Below are 24,146 nucleotides of genomic sequence, written 5' to 3'. Positions count from 1 at the left end.
GAGGTGTGAATTTCCAGCTTAACCCAAGAGCTTGAGTCACCTGCAGCTTGGGCTCAACATAGAGCACGGCTGTGAGGCATGTGCCACCACCTTGAACTGAGAGCTGGTGTGTATAGGAAATGCATGATAGCTACAAGCAGCAATCTGTTCCTTTTAGACCTTAACTACTCACATGGAGATAAGGAAAGGGGCATTCTCCAAAGAAGGATCAGAGGAACTGATCCTTCAATGAAAACGTCCCCAAGGTAAGACAAACACTATTCTCACCCAGCTCTTGAAAACTGAAAGTCAAAGACCTTACTATAGCTGAGGTCTGATTCCCCCATGTTGTAAGTGTTCTCACAGCCCCAAGCTCCCTGAGGCCCGTGGTGCTACAAAGAATAGGGCAGTACTCTGCTCATCTTTGCTCTGTCCTGGTGCTCTGGCACTTCAGCTGAAGGAAATGAAGCATTTCTCCACTTCAAAGAGGAAAGCTGAGCTCAGAGATGTCCCGGTGTCACAGCCATTAAATACCAGTGGGAGCTGCCAGCCTACATCGGAGCAGGATCTGCACATCGCAGAGCCACTGAGAACCACCATGCCAGGATTCTACATGTGGGCAAACACCCATGACAGTTTTCGAGTGCAAAGAACAGAGCAGCTGAATTGAAGACTTACGGTTGCACCGCAGATCATAAAGATTCCTTTTGGATGGCCAAGATATTTTATTTTCAGTGTAGCATCAATTTAGGCTGACTCTTAATTTATCTTCTTTTTACAAGCCTTCCTACAGTGGTTAGCTGAGCATCCCATTGGTGTTAGACACACACACACATAAAAAAAGCTTTTAGCATCTCTAAGAAGTGAAGTGTTATAATTACTTTCTTTGTTAATACCAAAAAAATATTAAGGAGCAGATTGTAATCTGGCATAAATCACCCGTTCCCCATCTTCATCTCACGAGGCAGCCCCAGGCAATGAAATATAAGTGCACAAATGAAAGCTGGGGCAGAGCTGGAACCTGCAAATCTACTCCTCTCTGAATGGTAATTAGCATGCCTTAGGTCTCTGTGAAATTAGTAAAACGAGGTGAGATGAACAGTGAGTGGCTGCAAGTATCCGGCTAGACTATCTCCAGGGATATGACTGTGTCAATCCATTCTCTGTCATGGAGCAATGGGAACTGAGACTGGCTGAAGTTGTGCCTCTGAGGAGAAAGGAATGTGGAGAAGAAAAGCAATTTCATTAAGAAGCGAGTGTAGGATGCGTGTAAATATGCATGGCATCCAGCTTCCGTGGTTATTTCTTTTGACGCAGATGTGAGGAAAGTCAGGAGCATGCAGAGTGCAATTACATTTCTCAAAGCCACTTCTTTCATTCAATTACATTCTGTTTATATGAGCAAATTAGCTACACTACCATAACATCACCGAATGCGGGATGAGAATCTGGTGTCAATGGCTACATCTACGAAATCATGCAGGTCAAGAGGCACGGCTTGCTCTCTCCTTTCATTCCTGAGTCACTGGTTGCTAAGCTTTTAGTACTGTCTCTTGCAGCACCATGGGCCAACCAACTAGCATCCTGAACAGTGCCTGGATAGAGTAGAGAAGGTAGTACAAGTCACCAGACCCATCCAGAATGGAATACAGGATTACTGGTGCAGCTTGGCTGCTACAGGCAGGAGCTGTGCCTGACCTATTTTATTTACTAGTGTAGATGTAGTTAATCCAACTGTGGACATGTGAGTTGAGTCCATTGAATTTACCACCTGAGACTGACCAGCAGCAGCACTTGAAGTCGTATGAACACAGCTTACAATAAAACAAGGGGTAAATAGTAAAATTATTCATCTTTTAAACAGTAAATCTTCCTGGCGCATTTGGTAACAATCCTACTCACCAGCATTGTCCTGCTGCTTGGTATTTTTGATGTAAGCAGAAAATTTGGAGAAGATATCAATTCCAGCAGTGTTTGATTCCCGGTGCTTAGCAGCCAGCTTGGGATACCTGAAAGGAGAAACATCTTATTACCAGCAGCATCGTGATGATTACAAATTCTACTTACAGGAAGAAAGGAAAAAAAAGAAGAAAAAAAAAGCCCTGCAATTAACACTATCATTTATCTCAAAACAACAGCCTGGCAAGACCTTCTTCGCAGTATCTGTGTCTGTCAAGGCAGAGGTTTGGATAGCTGCACAGGGATGGCTTCATGACAGAAGTAGTTACACTGATGCTTTACGTGACCACGATCCAACATATAGTGGCCTTGAATCAAAAGGAAGCATAAATTTCCAGAAAAGTGCAGGGGAGGTTGGCAACCAGCTCTCTCTGTTATGAGCAGCAGTCATGTCTAACTCCCTGCACAGAAAATGCATGCCAGGATGTAACAGCAAGGCGTGTTAACATCACCCATGTGAAGGAACATAATGTTTTCAGTCTCTGAGTTGTTATTTTGTGGTGCAAAGGAATACACTGATCTGAAAGATCAATGCAAACTAACGACTCCTACTGGTTTTGGTGATCTTGGACTAGCATATAGAAAATTAAATACCTGGTTGCTTGCCTCAGGACTGGCCCACAGATGCTGGTTCAGTCAGAGGTAAAACACTCCGTAAGGAACTGAGCCAATTTTCATTGATTCATAGATCTTAAGGTCCAAAACACAAGCCAACAATCTTTTTCTACACCATCCTTGTATGAAGTCGAAACGCTTGACTAACTGAGGCGTGTCTGGTGAATCCAATCCGACACTTTCCCCAGTAGTTTGTTCCAGTGGTTATTCATTCATACCGAAATATCTGTGCCCTGTTTCTAATCTGAATTAGTATGGTTATAACTTCTAGTCATGGGTTCTTGTCATTTCTTGATGAGACTAATGAGCACTTCTCTGCCTCCAGAGCTCCTCGTGTTCTGTGATCCGTTCCTCTTCCAACCTTTTTGTTGGAAGAGCTCAGAACCCTTCAGTTTTTCACAGCAAAATGCTTTTCCTGGCACAGATTTTGTGTGTGGCAATGTTCTGCATCCAGTCCAAGTTATTTTTAGCTCTATAAAATGTGGACACCAGACCCCTATGATTTTTTTTTTTTCGTATTCATCTCCTTAATTCTGTATACAATGGCATCCTGAAATGTGTTCAGAGAAAACATTCTGCAGTTATTAGTCACACAAGCAACTTTCACACATGGAAGTCATCTCACAGAAGCCAACAAGTTTCATAAATAAATATTACTCCTGTAAGTAAAGGTTGCAGGACCGAGTGCTTTTTAGGAACTCCTCTTTGGACAACTTTCATTCCTAGGAAATGGAATATTGACTGAAAAACCCTCAAGTTCTTACTTTGGAGGTGCAAGAATCTCTTCCAAGAATTCCTCAATCTTGTTAACATCTGTCTTGACTTCTCCATTAAAAGTTAAGAAAGGTGGGTGAGTTCCGGGAGCCAGGTTGTGTAGATCAGCTGGCTTTCTGCACAGAGAAGAAAGGTCACGAATTCCTTAATCTCTATGGTCAGGCAGCCACACAGATATTCACAGTTCATGCAAAATCATGCAAAATCAGTTGCTTGCCCTTCTTTTTCTTCAGCAGTTTGTGGTGAGGATGCTTTTAAAATACCCCAGAACACTCTGTTTAATATAAAAACATTCCACAAGTGAAAAAAGGAATAACAAACCTGAATCCCAACTATTTTGTTGTGCACCACAAACTCTCTAGGCCAGATATCAATCTGATTGAACTTACTGGGGCCTTTCTATCGGGAAAACATGGGATCATGTAACTATTTTCAATAAAACCAAGCAATTTTTACCTTTTCAGGTCAACAGTGGTGACGTTGAACACAACTCCTTTGAGCCAGAGGATCATGAAGAGACGCTGGGAGAACGGGCAGTTCCCAATGCTTTCCCCATCTATACCGGCCTGAGGGAAAGAGAGAGAGGAAAAATACTGTCCAAACATGTTCACTGCTCATCTCTCTCAAGATGGAAAATCGGGTATTGGAAAAGAAGTAACTTGCTCAAAACTAATGTACAGTGCCTGTTATTTTATGTAGTTCATCTTCAGGTCAATGGCAGAGTTACTCCGGGACTCCACCTTTATCTGGAGCTTGAGAAAGTAACCTGGTGCTTCTCCTGGGGGCAGAAGTTGTGACCCTTGCTTATGGCGAGCAACAGAAGACTGCATTTTTCTTTGCACTGTATGTCGAACGTACCTTCACTTACTTTCATCCTACAGGACTGCCTGCTGCATGCTAGGGAACTCAGGGTAGGTCTTCTGCTTAAGTCTGTGGACTGCACATCAATGCAGGAGACTTCTGGAACTGGATTTAAATCCCAACACTCCTAACATTTGATCGTTCTTGTTCACGTCCAGTAAAGCAAGAGCCTCAGACACAAACAACTGGATCCAGACAGAAATCTGTGTCTGAATCCTTCCAAAGTTCAAGGCAGACTTCAGCCACCGCATTCAGTCTGTTCCTATCTCTAGACCTAATGAGCTGCCTACAAACCACTACAAAACAATAAAAAACTGCTAGTGTTAGCACTGAGGAAATAGCCTGTTTCTTGCCTCTAAAAATTTATGGTCCTTAGCCATGCAAGCTCTGACTTTGAGCCATAGAGGGCTACAAATAACACTAGCAGAACTGCGCCAAAGCTGTGTCCAAGGACAACATCCCTCTGCAGTAATTACACTTGTGGCCAAAGCTTTCAGGACGATAATGGTTTTGATAGATTTCCGTTTTAATTTGTGGTACCATTGTGTTTGAGAGATTCTTATGATCCTGGTGAAGCAACCAACCTCCCTTTGTTGACCCATGTGGGTTGCATAACTGCACTTTATGTACACAGTGTGTGTCTGAAAATGGCTGATGAAACAGGCAGAAAAACACATGGCCTTTTCCTCTGGAGAAAATATCACATTACTCTGTTTGCTTTCACAAATTTTATCTTTTTAATATTCAAGCTGTGAGGTAGCATTTCTCAGTCTTACAGAAGGAATCACTTCTAATTACCACAGTTTATTGAAATACAGCACAACAAGAAACACTTTGGGATGTGTCCATTTGCTACAACTTGCATATGAAAAGTTCAGCTGAAAGATTTTCTGGCAGGCATCGTGCATCTTCCTCACATCTTCAACACAGCTTCTGATAATCCTGTGTTTAAAAACAAATTCCAAATTTCCCATCTACCAAACTGTGGAGATGGTGTGGATTCAAGTCTTGGAGATAGCTCCTGGTGGGGTTCCAGGCTAGGTAAAGAGCTTTTCTCTGGGTTCAGATTCAGTTCCTAGCTGTCCAACTCTAGAGATACGTGGCTCAGCTACACTTCTACCTGACGTTGTGGACTGGCCATATGCCTGGCACACAGCATATGCAGGAACGTGCAAACTCCATGGGTGAAGGTACAGTGTGAAGCTGAGCAAGGGAAGATGCATTTTCTTGTCTGCCTGGGGTGCGAGTAGATTTGTTTTGTGTAACTTAGTCAAATAGCTGGCTCTGATCTCCAGGCTTCATGGCAAAACAATGGCAATGCTACCATGGGAATACCAGGCACCACAGTGTTGCATGCAATAATTACTGTAAAATTACATTTATTGATTTGGCTTTGGCTTAATAAAACCTCGCCAAGAAGTTGTCACTTCTTACCCTCCTGAAAAGAGGCAAATGCTATAGGGGAAAACAGTGATACGACACCAAATTTCCCCTTGGCTTTTTCACCACCTCATTCTACCGATATCCTCCACAATGGAGTCAGTCAACAGAGCCTACAAACAACATACTACGAACCTTACATCTGAAGAAAAACGGATTGACCACTGAATTAGAGAGCAAAACAGGGCAGACAGAAGGGCTGACTCTCAACTTACCTTCTCTGGATTTACTTTGGCTTGTGTCTGATTCACTCCTCACCTGACTCCATTTGAAGGAATCAGAAACTCTGGCTTGCCAAGTCCTGCAAACACCTCATGAGCAAAGGGGTCTTTTATCACCTAACTCAAAGGTCTCCCATCCTGAACAGAGAAACTGCACTGCTTGTCCTCAGCGCCGTTTTCCTGTGCTACAAGTATCACCTTTTCAGGAAGGAGCCTCAGGAAGAGTGTTTCCCTGCTCTCTCCAATTACATACTCCCACAGAAAGGTTAAGGATTACCCAGGTCTGTGCCTTTTTGCACTCTCCCAGCCATGAAAGGCAATGCTGAAAAACCCTCTCCAGACTGAAGAGGGGACACAGAGCGGTTGGACGGCGGTGATGGGTTGTGTGAGGCTGAGGGATGGAGGACACTGGGGACAGGGCAAAGACGTGGAGTCTGGAAGAAATAAGATGCATTTGGAGATCAAAAGCAAAACTAATTGTGTCAGTCAAACGAGGCTTCCAGCAACACCAAATGGTCAGAATACACCCCCAGCACTTCCAAAAGAGTAGAAAACATTAATTGCTGGAGAAACGCTGGGAATACATGGAGGAAATTCCAGAAAGGAAAGATAAACTAAAGACACAGTACAGTACGATCTCTTTTCAAAGCTCCTGGATCTGGAAGCCAGGCTCATGATTTGGGTGGAGTCTGACTCATGGGTTTCGATCTCATGTGACGGGCACAGCTGAAAACGCTGCCACAAATCACAAGGCAAACTGGTGACAGAGGAGGGAACAGAGTCAAAATCTCCCCAGCAACACAATTTATCCATTAAATTCAGCTCCAGTCTGCAGAAATTGGAGGCAAGGCTCTGTCTGTTTTGTGAATCCTTTCTCACTGCTTCCAACAGCCGTCAGCAACTCACCGCTCAGTGCTCAGACAGAGCAAAAACTCCCCGGGTAATAACTTGAAAGGCATATCAGCATGCCTCCAGATTACCTGTGAAGTCTGCTCCCTACCAGGAGGAGAGGAGGAGGAACAGAGCACCGCTCAGGCTGAGTCGCTTTCAGCTTCACAGAAGATCAGCTTGCTGAAAGCACCCCGCTAGTGCTCAAACACAGGGCCATTATGCCTGGCTCAGCACAGGGGCGCAGAAAAGTAGGAATTAAATAATGCCTTAATCAAGATCAAGAACTCCAACAGTGGGCAGAAAAGAAAAGAACACGTAATTGACAAGCTGGAGAAACACCATTACTCCTGCTGCTAGTCTCAAACGACCACAAAATCTTTCTGTTGCGGCTCCTGTGAGATATAGTTGAATAGCTTAGTGGTAGTGATGGTGATGGGAGGATGGTTGGACTAGAAGATCTGGACTAGAAGATTTCTGGAGAAGAGGAGGCTCAGGGGAGACCTCACTGCACTCTGCAACCTCCTGAAGGGAGGTTGTGGTGAAGAGGGATTTGGCCTCTTCTCCCAGGCAACGAGCAGGACATGGGGTAATGGCTGCAAGTTGTACCAGAGGAGGTTTAGGTTGGACATAAGGAAGAACTTTTTCTCTCAGTGGTCAGGCACTGGAATGGCTGCCCAGAGAGGTGGTGGAGTCACCGTCCCTGGCAGTGTTCAAGAGGCACCTGGATGAGGAGCTGCATGGTGTGGTTTAGTGCTGGTGGTGGCAATGGTGATGAGGAGACGGTTGGACTGGATGATCTTGTAGGTCCTTTCCAACCTTGTGATTCTATGATTCTATGATCTTGTAGGTCCTTTCCAACCTTGTGATTCTATCTATGATTCCCTGGGGCACAGCCACGTACCAAAAGGAGCAAGCTGGAGATGCCAGCAGTGTTGCATATTGCTGGTATAATTATTGCAGCTGGGACAGATTTATGGGCACTAGGATCACTGAAGAAGTTTTTGAGATGTGCGCTGTGCACCAGAGCTGTGAAAGAGCTTCAGAGCTCCTTCCTCCCTGCAGATGAGCACTCCCTCCATTTCCCCATGGAGAAGAACCTCAGCCTGGAGTGACCCTGGGAGAGTAAAACAGATTCTAGGATTTGCTGACCGAGACTGCCTGGCCAGCATTCATCACACTGAAGTTTAATGGGGGATGCCCAAAGGAAGGTCTCTCATGCAGACGAGGCAGCAAAGCACATCCAGAACAAGAACCTGCCTGCTCTTCTCTTTGACTGAACCCAGCAAGTGCCTGAACTGAAGCGGGACACATGTGGACACCAGCAGCTGTAAAGCCTGGAGCTTGTGAAGGCAGAACTGTTGGAGAATTGCTTTGTTCCATCCTGGAAACATCACTTTCTGCTCCTGTTGCTTCTCTCAAACCTTCATCTATCAGTTCAGCTGCTGAATGAGATGTTTTCCCATTGGCCTCTGGACATCTAGGTAGCACCACCAAGCGATACAGGACCCTGCCCTGGGACTCAGTACAGCCACATTGGGACACCCCGTCACCAGGGCAGCTGCTTGCTCAAATCTGAGCAATGACAAGAATGAGCAAGATGTTCTCCTTCGTTATTTATAAAGCACTCCTCAAATACTTCTGCTGTTTTTAGGGAATCAATTCAACCTTAAAGATGTGCACAAGCAGGGGAGCACTGACACACACCCAAGGAATAAAATTAAGGAGGCCGTAGGGGAAGAAAAAAAGTCTCAGTCATTTTATGAGCTCGTGCCAAATCCCTCTGTAAGGCAGCAGTAATATCCAGAGCCTGCAGCACTGCACAGCATGGCCGGACAATGTGAACAGGGAGCTATTCTCAAGTTCAAGTTACTGCTTGCTTTGAATGATATAACTGGAATAAACTTCCACACTTGTTCCAAAAATACTGAGAGTGGTGCATGCAGAGAGCCTGCAGTGTACACAGGGAACTGCACATTATTGTAATTAACCTTAAGGTAGGGAAGAAGCAAAGTTGCACTTGCAGTTGTTCCCAAAATAGAGCAGCTTTATAGGAGCGTGCTGTCATCAGTAATGACTAAGCATCTAGCTTAAAAATGGCTGTGTTGGAAAGAGTTGTGCATTGCAAAGCGCTGTGTTCTCCGGTATCAGACTGTACGTGGTTTTATCTATTTTCATTTTGTTGTCATTTTGCATTGCTTTGAGACCACTCTGAACGAGGGCCCAGCGCTCCCTTGGACTCACGGCAAAGCACACGGATATTTTTGATGACACTAAATAGACGTTTCTCATTCAAAGGGATTTTAACATGTCAGCAACAGCAGGCAGGCTAATTCACCCAAATGTTCCCGACTGAGAATTAAGGAGAGGTTTGATTTCATCATCCTTACAATCAAAATCTAGATGCACGTTCCACATGGCTGCACTCTCTCTGTTAGAGCTGGGAAGGCGCCTGCCTTTTGACACTTACTCTCCTTACACTCAGGACCCAAAGGGGAACTGAAAATCTTATTTGAAATGCAGAGCAAGCCAGGAAATATCCTATTTGCTGTGCCATTAAAAAAAAAATCTGTCTTCGTAATTAAACCGCAATATGCATATAGCACAATATGCACAACAGCACAAATCTCCATCGTAAGGAAAAATCATTGGGCGCAACGTGAGATCAGACAAGCCAAGGTATTGTTTTAGCAAGGATCTTTTTCTCTTTCTTTTTTCCTACTTTCTGGTCTCCTTTCACAAGTTCTCGTCCAACTGCAGAAGCCAGTAAGCTCTTTGGAGTACCACCAACAGAGCAAAGAAGTGTATGCTCCTAGAGCAGCACTGCTGTGTCCCAGGCAAGGAGTAAATCTTACAGCACGAGTCCTGTGCATCACAGGATGCTCTTGTTGACTGTGGCTCTGGTTCAGGAAAGCATTTAAGCATGTGCTGAAATACATCCCAATTCAGAGGAAGTATACGCTTGACTTTAAGCATGTTCTTAAGTCTTGATGCTTTCAATGGGACTTAAGCACATACTTAAGTATTTTCCTGAATGGGAGCCTGTAATAACAATAATAAATTTGCTATGCAGCATTTTAATTCCACTGGACTTTTTCCGAAATTTCATTTTGCTAAGAGAAACTCCTAACAGCAGCCTTCCAAAGGAGGGCAAGCTAGAGAAGAAATACACTCCGAAGCACACACACATGGAAATGGACCATGTGCATATATGTCGAACAAAAATAGAGCATTTGCTAGAAAGACTGTCAGGGTAGTAACAAGACAAAAAGGAAGCGGTGAATATCTTCAGCCAGCTCTCCAAAAGCCAGCCAAAATGTTCTCCAAGTCTGGCATCCATACAGATGCACGTTATAGATGCACATAAGCTCAACTGGGTTTGCACTGCTGGCCAGTTTGCAGGGAGTTGGTGTGTTCCACACTGCCCACACTGGCTGAGCAGCTTGTCAGGAGAGCTGAGGACCTCCAAGGAGCTGCCAATGCCCAGAGCCACATCCAGCCTGGCCTTGAATGCCTGCAGGGATGGGGCATCCACAGCCTCCTCGTACCGTTCCATCACCTCTCCTCCTTTCTTTTGAAACACTACAGGCCCACAGCTTGGCACACAGCATCAGAACAGCAAAGCACAGACAGGTCCAGTACCCTGGGCCAATATAGGATTTTGTTCTCAGTTATATTTTTAGATCCCTTCCCTATCACTGCATGCATTCAACTTAATGAGAAATTGATGGTAAATAATCAAAGGGAGGAGGAGCTACAACAAAACTTCCTATAGCAAAATGTATACTGCAGTTTATGAAATAGGGCTGGATCTAACATACTTCGTTTTTTTCTAGACCGTGTTCCAGCATGCTGTGCTCTGGGCTAACCCTAACCCCAGAGCTAACATCTGACGTCCACATGGTGGTATATCAGGGGAAATCCCAGAATAGGGGCAGCCATGAAGTAACACAGGCTCAGATACAAAGTGCATACGGTGACATCTCCCACTGATCAGCATTCTTTCGGCACCAGCTAAGGGGTGTGTGGTGTTCTGGATGTTGTGGGACGATTTGAAGGAGACAGCTTCTCGCACGTGTCACTTCCCCACACACGGAAACTAGGGCCAAGAGCCACTCAGAAGGAATAGCTGCTTTTCTAAGTATTACTAACAGTTTTCTAGATCTGCTTTGGGAATTTTCCCCTCTGTGAGCTTCTTGAGCAACTAGGCAAAAAAAACCAATATGGGAATGTTGAAAACCACATCTGTTGAAATGCTGTTCTTTGGAGGAGGACACCTGGAACTTCACAGATACCTGGTGGAGCTGTGCAACAGCTTTGGCCATAACAGTGTGCCCCAGTGTCCCAGTGCAGACACCCATGCCCTTCTGCAGGGCAGGCAGGGTGCTGGGACCATGCAAACCCAAAGGCCGAGAGCTCCTGGCTTCCCATCAGCCGAAAGCGCCTTTCAGAATCACTGAGGCTATTTCATTCTCCCTCCCCTCAGAAAACCCACAGCTTCTGTTCAATAAAGCTGTGGGTATTTTAAAATGTGTTTTTCAGTCTTTGGGCGATTTAGAGCAAAATCTTGACATTCTTCAAAAACTCAAACTGCCATTCTCGCCAAGCTCTGGCCAGCGGATCATGCACAGAGTCTCTGTGCACGTGGATGAAGTGGGCTGGATATATATGTGCCCAGACAGAAAGATAAAATAAAAATCATCCTTTAACACTTCTTGAGCTGTTCCAACCCAATGAACTGTGCTCCCACCACTCCCTGGGATCGTGGCAGAGATCCCATACACCCACAGCGGGCACTGGATGTAACTACAGAAAACGGCTTCTAAAATCTTTGCTTTTTGTTTTGGAGGGGAATTCAACTGTTCGCTAATAATGGGATACCAGAAAAGGTGCAGAAGGAGAACTCAAAGGATGACAAATGTATAAGCTTTCAGATTTACATTCATCAAATAGAACCACAGAACGGCCTGGGTTCAAAGGCCCACAGCGCTCCTCCAGCTCCAACCCCTGCTGTGTGCAGGTCGCCAACCAGCAGCCCAGGCTGCCCAGAGCCACATCCAGCCTGGCCTTGAATGCCTGCAGGGATGGGGCATCCACAGCCTCCTTGGGCAACCTGTGCCAGTGCCTCACCACCCTCTGCATGAAAAACTCCCTCCTCATATCCAACCCAAACCTCCCCCGTCTCACTTTAAAACCATTCCCCTTGTCCCATCACCACCCACCCTCATAGGGGTGGGATATATAAATGGGGAACCAGGAACTGTACATAGCCTCTGCAGAGCACATCTTTGAAGTAGTAATAATCAAGTTTTCTGTTACTCTAGAAACACACAACAACCAGGAGTACCATAAAGGTCTGCAATAAGATGAGTCATAGTTCATGCCTCCAACAGCAAAATGAAGGAAGGAACTGAGAGAACCCTACAACACTCCAATAGCAACAAGCACAGGAGAGGAGCAGGCTGCAAACCCACACAGAGAAGTCAGAACAAAGTGTCTGAAGTCGCTTAAATGGAATTTAGAGAAGTAAAGCACAAGGTCTGACAAGGGGAACAACAGGTACAAGAGCAGGACGGGGAAGTGTGAAGGAGGCTGTATGGAAGATCCAAGCAGTACAAACCATCAGTGTGTGAACCCTCAGACGAGCACAGCAAGGTGATGCAATTGGTGTGTGGGTTCCTAGGAGCAGCTTCAGGCAATGCTGCAGTCCTCCAGCTCATAAAAGACTGTTTACAAAGAGGATGATGGGTTATTGTTCATTTCCACAGAGAATAGCATTATTATTTTGCTTAATTTGCAACAACGAAGCGTTAGGAGAAAAAAGAAATCCAGTGTAATTATATGAAAGACAAAAGACAAAGCAGGCTTTCTAAGGAGGTTGTGAAATCTGCACCAGTGGAGGCTTTGAAGGAATCAAAAGGCAGAAGAAGTTGAGAAAGCCAGTCTGAGTGCACCCCATCCTGCAGCAATGTGGGGCAGCCAAGTGGGTGCCCCCACGTCCCAGCAGCAGCACACAGCGATGCTCTAACAGCAAAGCAGAGCCAGTGGGACCAGGCTCTGCTCCCCTAAGCTGCGCAGGATGCGGCCGTGCCCTGCTGCAGGCAATGGGGACTATGGCAATGGATGTGATGGTACTGGCCTTACACTGGTGGGTCTAACAGCCAAAAGGTGCAATCATAACAATCGTCCCCGGCTTTTCGTATCACACAAACCACAGGTTTCCCTCTGCTTGTGGCTAACGCCTGGTGGCTGAAGCAGAGCACAGGCTCCGAGAGGTCTGTCAGGAGCGACGGGCATAGAGCGGTAGCGAGGTCCCCTCTCGTGGTGCGTGCCGGCGCTGCAGGGAGATGCACTCATCACATCCGTCTGCTCGTCCCACATTCTGGAGCCCTGCGTCTACAAAACATTCTGATTTCGGCCTTTCAGCGATGGGTGAATGGAATACAACAGACTTACTCTAATTCTGCTCTCATCATAGCCACTATTCGTGGAGCTGCTCAGGTTGGAAAAGCCCTTACAGATCATCACGTCCAACCACAACCTAACCATACCACCCTAACTCTAACAGCCCTCCGCTGAATCATGGCCCTGACATACAAGCTGTTCCCACTAAAGATCCACCAGTGAGAGCAGAATTGTAATTCTGATTCACCATTTTCTTTCTAATAAGTGGTCAAAACCAGAAGTGACTTTATGGGCTCTGGACAAAGGAACTGGGAGTGAATCCTTTGAGGTACCTGCAGGCCACCAACCATGATTGCTTCTCATGATTCTATATCCTCAGAGCTGAACGGACATGTAAAAAAAAAAAAAAAAAAAAAAGTATTCCCTCGGGGAAAATGTAGAAAATAAAATGAGAGTCAAAAGGTGGCACAGGCAGTGCAAATTATGGTGCAATTACCGGCGCTTCTGGTAGAGGGCAGGTGCCAATAGAGGAGTCATCGCTTTGCAGGAAGCTCTGTGCTGAGACCTCCACTCCCAGGACAGAGCCCTGCATGCTGCTGTTCTTGTAAGAATTCAATCTCTGCATATCTGGCATTTGAATGTCTGTTAAAAATCTCTGAGCCCAGGATGGTAATCTGGCCATAGAGGATATTCTGCAAATGCTGGTGAATTGCAGCCAAATTTCCATGCCTCTAAGCAGCGTATCAGACTAACAAATAATAACAGCAGCCAGGTGCTGAAAGTTAATGCTGAACCTGAAATCAGATCCGGGCCTGAATTATTTATTGAAATTCCAGGACTTTCTGTGCACTGTTAGAAGAGAGAGGCACTCGCAGCCCTGCAAACACATGGCTGAATGGAGGGCTGCCTCTGAGGAGGGCACTCACCACCAAAGCAGTCAGTGGCCGTGACCTGCCCTCAGTGGTCTCATTTTGTATCTTATTTACCACATAACTATGCTCACTCGTGGCTTCCATTGATCTGAATGGGATGCAAGAGCCACCCGGAGCTCTGCAGAGCTCTTCTGCAGTTTGCAGGATGTTGCCCTTTCTCCTTTGGCATCTCCAGAGCTGTGGTGCTGCAATCTGAGGCAGCCTCATCCCAGATGTGAGCCATGCTCATTGCTTTCCAGAAAGCAGCTCAAGTTGCACAGCAAAGGAGGAGAGCATCACTAGCAGACACCAGCTAGAATTTGGTTTCATGCTTGCATCTCAGCATGAATTCCCAACGGAAGCCCCAGTAACTTCAGTAAAATATTTACTGGTTCAATTATGATATCCATGGAATCATGGAGTCATTCAGGATGGAAAGGATCCCTGAGATCCCCAAGCCCAATCCCAGCCCACCCCACCTGCCTGCTGCCCACATCTCCCAGTATCACATCTCCAAGGTCCTTGGACCTCTATGGGAATGGAGCCCCCAGCACTCCGTGTGCAGCTGTGCCACTGCCCCACTGCTCCTTCTGAGATCCAACTGATAGCCAGCAGAACCTGGACCAAACCTTACTGCTGTGAGGGTACAAATGCAGTAGATGGAAACTGAAATTCTGGTTCCCAGCTATTCGCAGAGAAATCATAGAATAGCTTGGGTTGGAAAAGACCTTAAAGATCATCCAGTCCAAACACAACCCAGCCATCCCACCCTAACTCTAACAGCCCTCTGCTAAATCAGGTCCCTGAGCACAGGATCGTAACGTGGTTTCCTACGCAGGGGACATCTCTTCACCTTGAATATTTTCTTGCACACCAAAACCACCATATCTGCTCATCTGACCTCTTACACACAGTCAAGTTTGCCCACCAAGATGGTGTGACTCCACAGGCAGCTTTTCTGAGAGCCATCTGCAAAGGAGGGGAACACAACGCAGCCTGAATACTTCATTAAACCAGAGACAGAGAGCAAGTTCTGTATTTGTAAATGTAAATACTTGCAAGGAAAACGAGAGCGTAAGGAAGGCACACACCTCAACAACCAACAAATGCACCTTGTTACTCATCTAAAAGCAAAACAATTTGTGTTTTCAAGATCAAACACTCAAGAAAATAACAGTGACGCTTTCCAAAACCACTGGGGAAACTTGAATAAGTGCATGCACGATGAGAAGAGTTATTTGCAAATACTGTACGGAATTGTGAAGCAAATGCCTGATGGATGCTGCAAGTAGGGAAATGCTGCTGGAGCAGTGAGCAGGGTTAGGATCTCGTCAGCATGCAGGACAATTTCTTCTCAAAACACACTTTGACTTGACACTCAAACTGAATTCCCTCTAATTTCTTTTTATCCTATATCCAGTATTAAAAAAAAACCATTAGCTAATCAAATTTAATGCTATTAATTAAAACCTTACGTCATTCTTTCCTTTCTTCCCTTTGTACAAAATCTCCCCTACTGATGCCACTGCAGTTTTCCTGGCAGCTTCTCCTCTCTGGTCTCTCCTCCTTCGATCTCGTCTCAGTGCATCCAGTGCAATCCCAACCACCTCTACAGATGGACTGAATCTTACCCTGCTCCATCTCAGAAGTTTCTGCAGCAGCTTTTTGTTTTATCCTGAGCCCTCTGATCCAGCAGTTTGCATTTCACTGTGATTTGCAGAATGCCATTTGAGCACCAAGCATCTAACATGAAAAGTTCACTGGAACATCCGAGTTGAGATAATTGAGAAACCAGCATTTGCCAGGAGAATTGCTTCCAAATCCCTCTGAAAAAGATGTCTTTCTGAATGTGAAAAATTATAAACCCAGATGAATTCTACACATTTCCACTTGCACTGAATAACCAAACATCAGCACAAAAGGCTCTTTCTGACAACAGGGCACAACATGATTGCTACTAATTGTATCCACTCTCAAACATCCTGGGTATGGTTCGTTTCTTTAAATGTTCCCATAAATCCCTGGAGCAAAGTGTGAAAGATGCCCAGAGGCTAAATAGGAAAAAAAGACTCCTGCCCTTGCAAGCTGCAGGAAGATGCTGACAGGAGTGCATGACAGGACTGGGGATGTTGGCCAAGGACAGGGACAAGAGGCAGTTCCTTCCACTGGAAAAGAAAATGACCATCCCAAGGTTACATCCCCCGCTCTGTGTCCTTCCCATGATCACACAGGCTGGACCTGGTAGCTGTGTGCAATCAGCACTTTTTTATTACTATTATTATTCTTGCAGCACCATCTCTTTTGAGATAAACACAGCAACCTTCAGGTACAGGCCCTGCTCGCCTCGGAGGACAGGAGGTCTTCCAGAGATGCATGCCACAGAGATGCTGGTTTCATCAGTCCCAGGTGGACAAGTAGGCAATTCCAACTCCAGAACAAGTCCTCCTGCAGCCATGCTCAGCTGCCTTCTGTATGGAGTGAACAGTGAGAAACTACTTCTCATTATGGTTTTCCAATTCTTGAAGGGAGCATATAAACAGGAGGGGGAACGGCTGTTTGTGAGGGTGGGTGGTGATGGGACAAGGGGAATGGTTTTAAAGTGAGACAGGGGAGGTTTAGGTTGGATATGAGGAGGAAGTTTTTCCCCCAGAGGGTGGTGAGGCACTGGCACAGGTTGCCCAAGGAGGCTGTGGATGCCCCATCCCTGCAGGCATTCAAGGCCAGGCTGGATGTGGCTCTGGGCAGCCTGGGCTGCTGGTTGGCGACCTGCACACAGCAGGGGTTGGAGCTGGAGGAGCGCTGTGGGCCTTTGCAACCCAGGCCGTGCTGGGATTCTGTGATTCTATGAAGTGTTTGGAGAAAAGCATAGCTAGAGATGAACTAAACCCAAAAGCTCACATTCATGCATGTTCAGGAAGGGCTCTGGGCTCCGTCTAATCATGGAATCACAGAACATCCATCCCACGTTGGGATACTGACCCATAAGGATCACTGAGTCCAACCCTTGAAAAGGGGCAAGTGGTTTTGAACCTCATGCAAGACCCAGATCTAAAACTGGATCACAGCTAAACTGGGGATAGAAATTAACTGGCATTAAAAGCAAAACAAAACCAAAAATCCAAATCTAGGGTTCCTCAGCTCAAGGAAGGACAGCTCAGTAAATTAAGGCAAAATGCCATTTGTTTGATATTGCACTGTGAGTCAGTGGTCAGAGAAGAAAGTGAAAAGGATGCAAGAGCTGGAGGAAGTCTGAAACAAGGCTTTGCACAGAGCGAGCTGGAGATCTGGGTCCTGTCCTCCTGTCCTGAAAAACTGATACAAGTGGGAACAGAACAACTGCAACTGCCATTATGACAGTCCCTACAGCCTGCAAGAACATTCCATGGTTCAACCCCTCTTCATCCAGACAGCTTTAAAAAAACACTACCAGTAAAACAAACGGAGCAAACAACAGCAACATTGGCTCATCACAAAACACTAGGCACTGAAAGAAAGTCGTTTCCTCCCATGATATGCATTTGTATCTGTTTGAAGTAAGCTGCCCATTCAGCAGCTAGAAGCAAAAGGAAAGCAGAACACAACGTGCCTGTTGACCCACACAAATCGAATCACAGTCTAGAAAAACAACAGCAACAATAGCAGTGAGCCATCAGGGGACCGCTTGTTTTGGACAATACACAGGTACAGATGTGCACCAGCACCCAAAATGACAACAGCTGTACATGGTGGCTGGTGATGTTCAGGGTGATTATTTGGGTGCTGAGATGCGATGAGGTGGAGAGATTTGACACTTAGTCCAGGGAGAGACACCTGTCCGACCTGAGAACTGATTCAGTGTTTTGTGAGGATCACAGAACCATAAAGCCCCAGCAGCTTTTGCAGTCTTTACGTAAAGAGAAAAGGTTTTAGCTCTGCCTCAGCCACAGGGTGGGATCCCTCCTGGCACAGGAGCCTGGAGCCCCAGCACACCTGCATCAGCCACCCCATCTTTGAAGGCCTTCCCGATGGCTGCCACCTGCATACCAACAAATAAGCAAACCCTCAACCAGGCCTGAACTGATCCCATGCCATTACTGCACCCTTGACACCAAGAAATATTTTAAGACATGCAAGTGGCCTCTGAACATTGTTTCTATCAGAGTAGCTTTGATCAAATTTGTGCCACATTTCAATGACACAGAAGAAGAAAGCTCTCTTCTGTGCTTGAATCAATCCCTACTCTGCTGTACCAATATATCACTCCTGCAGGCATTCAAGGCCAGGCTGGATGTGGCTCTGGGCAGCCTGGGCTGCTGGTTGGCGACCTGCACACAGCAGGGGTTGGAGCTGGAGGAGCGCTGTGGGCCTTTGCAACCCAGGCCATGCTGGGATTCTGTGATTCTTTGATCCTACCTGGATTGCAGATTTTATGGCACTTTTATTCCTCTATCAACTCTATCTGCACATTTCTCTCAAGTATGTCCAGTCTTGATCTGAATCAGAAGAAGGAAGTCTTCATTGGCTCATTCCAGTGGTTAGTGACTTTTACAGTTATTACTGAACTCATTTCCAATTCCACTAGAAATCCCATTAGAAATGAAATGATGTTCCATTACAGCTGACCTTAACTAATCGTTAATAGCACTTGTTGCACTTGTTAGCCCTATATTTAAAAGCCCAGTACAGATACACTTAATATTGCAGTCAAATGACTCCTGCTGTTTAACATGAATGAAAAAGACCATCTTAAAAACAGCAATCTTCACTACTTTGTAAATGTTAAAATTATTCTTCTCTTTCCCATTCTCTTTCTCTTTACAAGCAGCACAAGTTAGAAAATGCTACATGGATTTTGGCACCTTCACTGTTAACAGAAAGGGAAACTAAAGCAATACTTAAATCAGGCAGACTTCCTTTTGCTTCCCAGCAGCATCACGAGCAGGTATGACTTGCAAAATATTGGGGAATGGAGAATCGAGCCACGATATTTTTCTTAGTCTCAAAGAAATCAACATAAGTAAGAGAATCAATAAGAACAATGTAATGTTATTATGACTATTCCCATATATAATCTCTGCAAGTTTTATACGTATGAAGCTCAAATTTTACAGAATTTGAAGTAAAAGAGAATCCAATCAGTCTTGAATATTAAGCTTTGACCATTCTTGCTACATTTTGCATCAAGTAAGCACAAGTCAACGCCATGGTCTTCTGTCATCTGCCCCATACCAGGGACTATCAGGCTGCGTATTTAGAAGAGCAAATGATCACTATCTAGGCATCTTCATCCTTATGTGACACTATTTTTACCAAAGTAGCTACAGCAGGGATAGGTTCAAACCCTGCTGTCCCACGGGTGCACTAGTTAGCCATCACAACACAACTCTCCTGCAATGTGTTTCAATTAGTGCTTTACCTGAGCTTTACTCGTGGTGGCCAGAAATACATACAAAGGAGCTATTTCCACCTCGTGGCAATTAAGTACATGGCAGACAGCTGGAGAAGAACCCGAACTCCAGATGTACTCAGTTCTCTGGTAGAAGAAACAGGAGTCCCAAAGGACCAACATGAAATCGTGACAACTGAGATGCTGATTCATCTGAACTGATGAGTCTGAGTGCCCTGAGAACAGGCGGACAAAACAGCTGGAAAAAAGTCATTGCAGGAGATGCAAAACCCTGAGAAGGAAAAAGAGAAGACTGGAAGAAGAGGATGGGAAAGGAGCTTTGGCTCAGCTCTGCCTGTTCCCAAAAGCAGTCAAACGTCCAGTTCTGCTTGGTCAGATTTCTTTTATGCCCAAGAAATCAAGATTTTCAGTACTTCATTGGGAGACAGCTGTTCAGCAGAGACCCATCCTACATTTCTACTCTAAATGGCAGTTAGAATGCCCTTCTGGGGATAGGGGTGAAGAACACTCCTTGCTCCCCCAGTGTCTGCACATCTGCTTGAGGATTACATTCAGCATGATGTACAGGAGGAAGTAAGCCCAGCACAGCCTGGCAAGCTTGCCACGGCCACTAAGGAGGCAGAAGAGCAGAAGAGTAACCAGGAGTCTGGGTGGTAGGCTAGGGGTATGACAAGGTCACGTTGCAGAGTGTGTGTGGCAGGATCTTTTCAGATTTCAACTAGAATGGGATCAAAATAGAAACAAAAATCAGAGTTTCAACCTGGTGGGAACTGCTGCTGTTGCTCTGTATTAAGATAAAGAGCAGAAACAGGGATCTGTTCACTGCATGGAAAGTCAAAAATAGCAACATGGCAAAACTCTGCAGTAGCTCCATGCAGAACTCGCTCTTAGCTTTGGGTTCTCTGTGCCTCGGTTTTGTTTCTGAGCACACCTTGTCTTATGACGGTGTAGCCACACAATTTCCATAGTGCACCAGGGAAGTTAAACAAAAGAGGAATCCTATGTCATAGAAGAGCTGCATCAGCCAAAGAACATTGCCATTAAATAGCAATATGCACAGTGGAGTAAAATCACAGACTCTGAAAAAGATTTAGGTTATCAAATGGGAGATGGACTGCATTCTGAGTAAGTTTGCAGGTGATCCCAAGCCAGACAAGACCATTTATCTACTCGAGGGTAGGAAAGCTCTGCAGAGGGATAGGCCAGATCAATAGGCTGCTGCCAGTTGCATGGCATTCAACAGGGATAAGTGCCAGATGCTTCACTCGAGTCACAACAACTCAACACAGTGCAAAAGTTTGGGGGCTGAGTGGCTGAAAATCTGCCCAGCAGAAAAGGGCCCGGAGGTGCAGGGCAACAGCTGCTGAGCATCAGCCAGCAGAGCACCCAGGGGGCCAAGAAGGCCAATGGCCTCCTGGCTTGTATCAGAAATAATGTGGCCAGCACTAAGGGAGAAGTCACAGAGAGACTTTTTCCAAGGGTAGTTTGTGACAGGACAAGGGAGAATGGTTCTTAATTAAAAGAAGAAAGATTTAGGTCAGATGTTAGCAGGAAATGCTTCACTGTGAGGCCCTGGCACTGCTGCACAAAGCTGAGGATGCCCCATCCGTGAAGGTGCCTGAGGAAGGGGTTGGAACTGGATGGGTTTTAAGGTCCTTTCCAACATAAGCCAACCTATGATACTAAAATCATGCTAGAAATATGTGATGCTGATTAAATTCATCAGATCTACACAAGAAAAAAAAAAAGAAAAAAGAAAAGAAAAAAAAGATATCTTCACTCCCAGCTCCAGGTGTATGTAAACGGCACAGTTATAACACCTAGATGAGTCTTACTGCAAACACAGAAGTACAAACAAATGGGTGGAGCAAGAGGCGAGGAAGGAAAGGGAATGAAAATCTCTTTTGGACATTATCAGTGATAAATTCCGTTGTGCCAAACAAAGCCCTTGAAGCTATTTTCAGTCTGGTGCTTCAGGCACCCACTCTGATTTCCTGTTTCAAGGAACACAGATGGACTCTTCAGTACACAAACTCAGGACCCTCCTTATGCCAACAGGTTCTTCCTATGGCCTTGGAGAAGCCTGTGCTGGAAATAACATCAATCACAGCTGGGATTAATTTACTGCTACCTTCCAGATAATGAAGAATTAGGTGTCATAGAAGCACTAAGTAATACAGTTGCCCAAATGATGACATCATTACTCCAAACGACCTTTACACAGCCTCCTTCCAAAGCCTGTTTGACACAGGCAGGTGAGTCGGTGCTCACATTTAAGCACAGCCGCATTTCCTACCGGCCTTCCTGGAAAAGATCCCTGTGTATTTTTGGGATGCTGTGTCAGCCGATCCCTGTGACATTTGCCATGCGTTCAGAGCAGCAGCAGAGCCATGTGCTGCCCATAGAAGTTTCCTGGGCACACTTACAGGAGCATCACGGGGCCGTGACACACGGACCTGGAGTGCGATGGGATGCCAGGGATGGGCAGTGAGCTGCCTGCTGCTAAGCACGGAGCACACAGATACCCACAGCTCCTTCTGAGCAGCAGTTATAACAATGTGGAACATCACCAGCTCCTTGTGGAGGAGTTAAAACCCTCTATTACCTGATTTGACGGCGCAGATCAAAAAAGCAGACGGAATGGAGGAGCTGGTAGGCAGAGCTCACCCAAAATCTCAGAAATCCTCAGGGTGAGGTTTCTCCAAAGACACAGCAGCCCAAGGTGGCAGGGAGAGCTACTGTGCTCCTGCCAAGTCCTTTCACATATTGACCTCCTGCACCGCTCGCTGGCTGCCCCTGCATTCCCACCAATGAGACTCTTGTCTTGGCACAAGACAAAACCTGCAGGCGCTCAGAGAGAAAGCAGACAGACATACAGGCTCTGCTTGTGTAACTCAGGCAAGAGCTTCTTTAGGGCATCGTTTTTCTTCCACACAAGGAAAAATAACCCACTTGTACTGTTAAAACATTCTTGAAGCAGCTCCTTAATTAACTGAATAATGCTTTTTCAGTAATAACAGGTTAAAGCAAAATTAGACCTTGCCATAGTGGATGGTTTGTTTTTTTTCCCTTAACTCTGTTCTTTTTATTATTTTATGGAAAATGCTGAATGAAAAGACCAGAGAAGCAAGCCTTGGTCCACTTCACTGTGTCTACAGTGGGTTGCTATTAGCTTGCTTGCTTCAATAGTATGATTCAAATTCAGGCAGCCTGACTCTCCTGTGCCCATTTTGTACATGTGCAAACACCACAGTCTTCAATGGGGTTAATCCTGAGTTGAAAAGAAGAGAGCAAAATAGGAACTGAGCAAAAACTACATTGAAATCCTTGCAATCTCTTGCATGAAGCTCATAAAAGAAACGCAATCAATATTTTTTAAAAAAATTTCCCCCCACTACATATGGTGCTGATGTCTGCACCAGTAGTGAACCTGGCCTAGTTCTGTTACCTTGATAACAATGCACAAGGCCAGCATGTGAGAAAGGGGGAGATCACAGAATCACAGAATGGCCTGGGTTCAAAGGCCCACAGCGCTCCTCCAGCTCCAAGCCCTGCTGTGTGCAGGTCGCCAACCAGCAGCCCAGGCTGCCCAGAGCCACATCCAGCCTGGCCTTGAATGCCTGCAGGGATGGGGCATCCACAGCCTCCTTGGGCAACCTGTGCCAGTGCCTCACCACCCTCTGGGGAAAAACTTCCTCCTCAGATCCAACCCAAACCTCCCCTGTCTCACTTTAAAACCATTCCCCTTGTCCCATCACCACCCACCCTTGTGAACAGTCATTCCCCTCCTGTTTATATGCTCCCTTCAAGCACTGGAAGACCACAGTGAAGTCTCCCCAGATCCTTCTCTTCTCCAGCCTAAACAAGCCCACTTCCCTCAGCCTTTCCTCATAAGAGAGCTGCTCCAGCCCTCTGATCATCTTAGTGCCTCCTCTGGACCCACTCCAAGAGCTCTGCATCTTTCTTGTACTGCAGAGATGTCCCTGAACTTTGGAAGGGATGTGAACTGTGGTGCCCAGCACCTGCTCAAGCAGCTCAGAAGGAATAACTGCATGATCCTTAACAGCACAGATGTGTTCGTATCAGCCTGCGGGGCGATAGATGAGAGCTGGAGAGGAGCACAAGCACGGTGCGTATCTGTTCTGCAGGGGTCTGCTTCTCTCTTGGAAGAAAAAAGGCTTGGCAAGTCACTTGACCAAAGTAACCAAAAATACACTGCTGTTCATCGTGGAGCACCAGGTGGGCTGAGCCAGTGTTCCAGTACCACTATTACTCCTTGTTTGCTTTTCTCTATTACTTCCTCCTTACCTAGAGAGTTTTGCTAAATGTAGTAGCAAATTTGTATGGGAGCCAAAGGTGACTTCATAACAGCCAATAAAATACTCGCAGTTTTTAACAAATAGAAATGAACTTTGTGCCTTGCAGACCTGCTTGTGATTTCCAGAACGCATCTCAATGGCCACATAAATCACAGAACCTGCACTGTCCCAATGGTTAAAAGGGTCCTGACAACTTCTTTCTCCCTCCCAGTTAGGAAGACCAGCATGAGCTTTATAAACCCCAAAATTTGAAACTAAAATCAGTTCCCTTATCACAATGAATCTCTAACCTCAAAAAAACACAAAACCCTCAATAGTGGGGAATGGCTGTATTGGGAGTCACCTTTTTATCTGTGCCTGCCTTTAAAGATACATCACAGCCATTCAC

At 45.7% G+C, this 24,146-nt stretch overlaps 1 protein-coding gene across 2 annotated transcripts in view; it reads right to left on the bottom strand.

The window, feature by feature from the left end:
• The window catches only part of CLIC5 (chloride intracellular channel 5), a 70,302-nt gene that overhangs the window by 28,324 nt on the left and 17,832 nt on the right, over window positions 1–24,146 (bottom strand). For both annotated transcript variants that reach the window (XM_042832593.1, XM_042832594.1), the window contains exons 2-4: window positions 3,784–3,893; window positions 3,318–3,443; window positions 1,882–1,988 (exon numbers count right to left, since the gene is read on the bottom strand). In XM_042832593.1, coding sequence (XP_042688527.1) covers window positions 1,882–1,988; window positions 3,318–3,443; window positions 3,784–3,893 — 343 coding nt within the window. The remainder of the gene's footprint in view (window positions 1–1,881; window positions 1,989–3,317; window positions 3,444–3,783; window positions 3,894–24,146) is intronic.

The sequence above is a fragment of the Centrocercus urophasianus genome, unplaced genomic scaffold (genome assembly GCF_019232065.1).
Source record: "Centrocercus urophasianus isolate 14NV4802_14NV808 unplaced genomic scaffold, USGS_Curo_1.0 seq_39, whole genome shotgun sequence".
Taxonomy (NCBI): Eukaryota; Metazoa; Chordata; class Aves; order Galliformes; family Phasianidae; genus Centrocercus; species Centrocercus urophasianus.
Note: the sequence above shows the minus strand (reverse complement) of the source record. Positions and strands in the feature narration are given on the sequence as shown.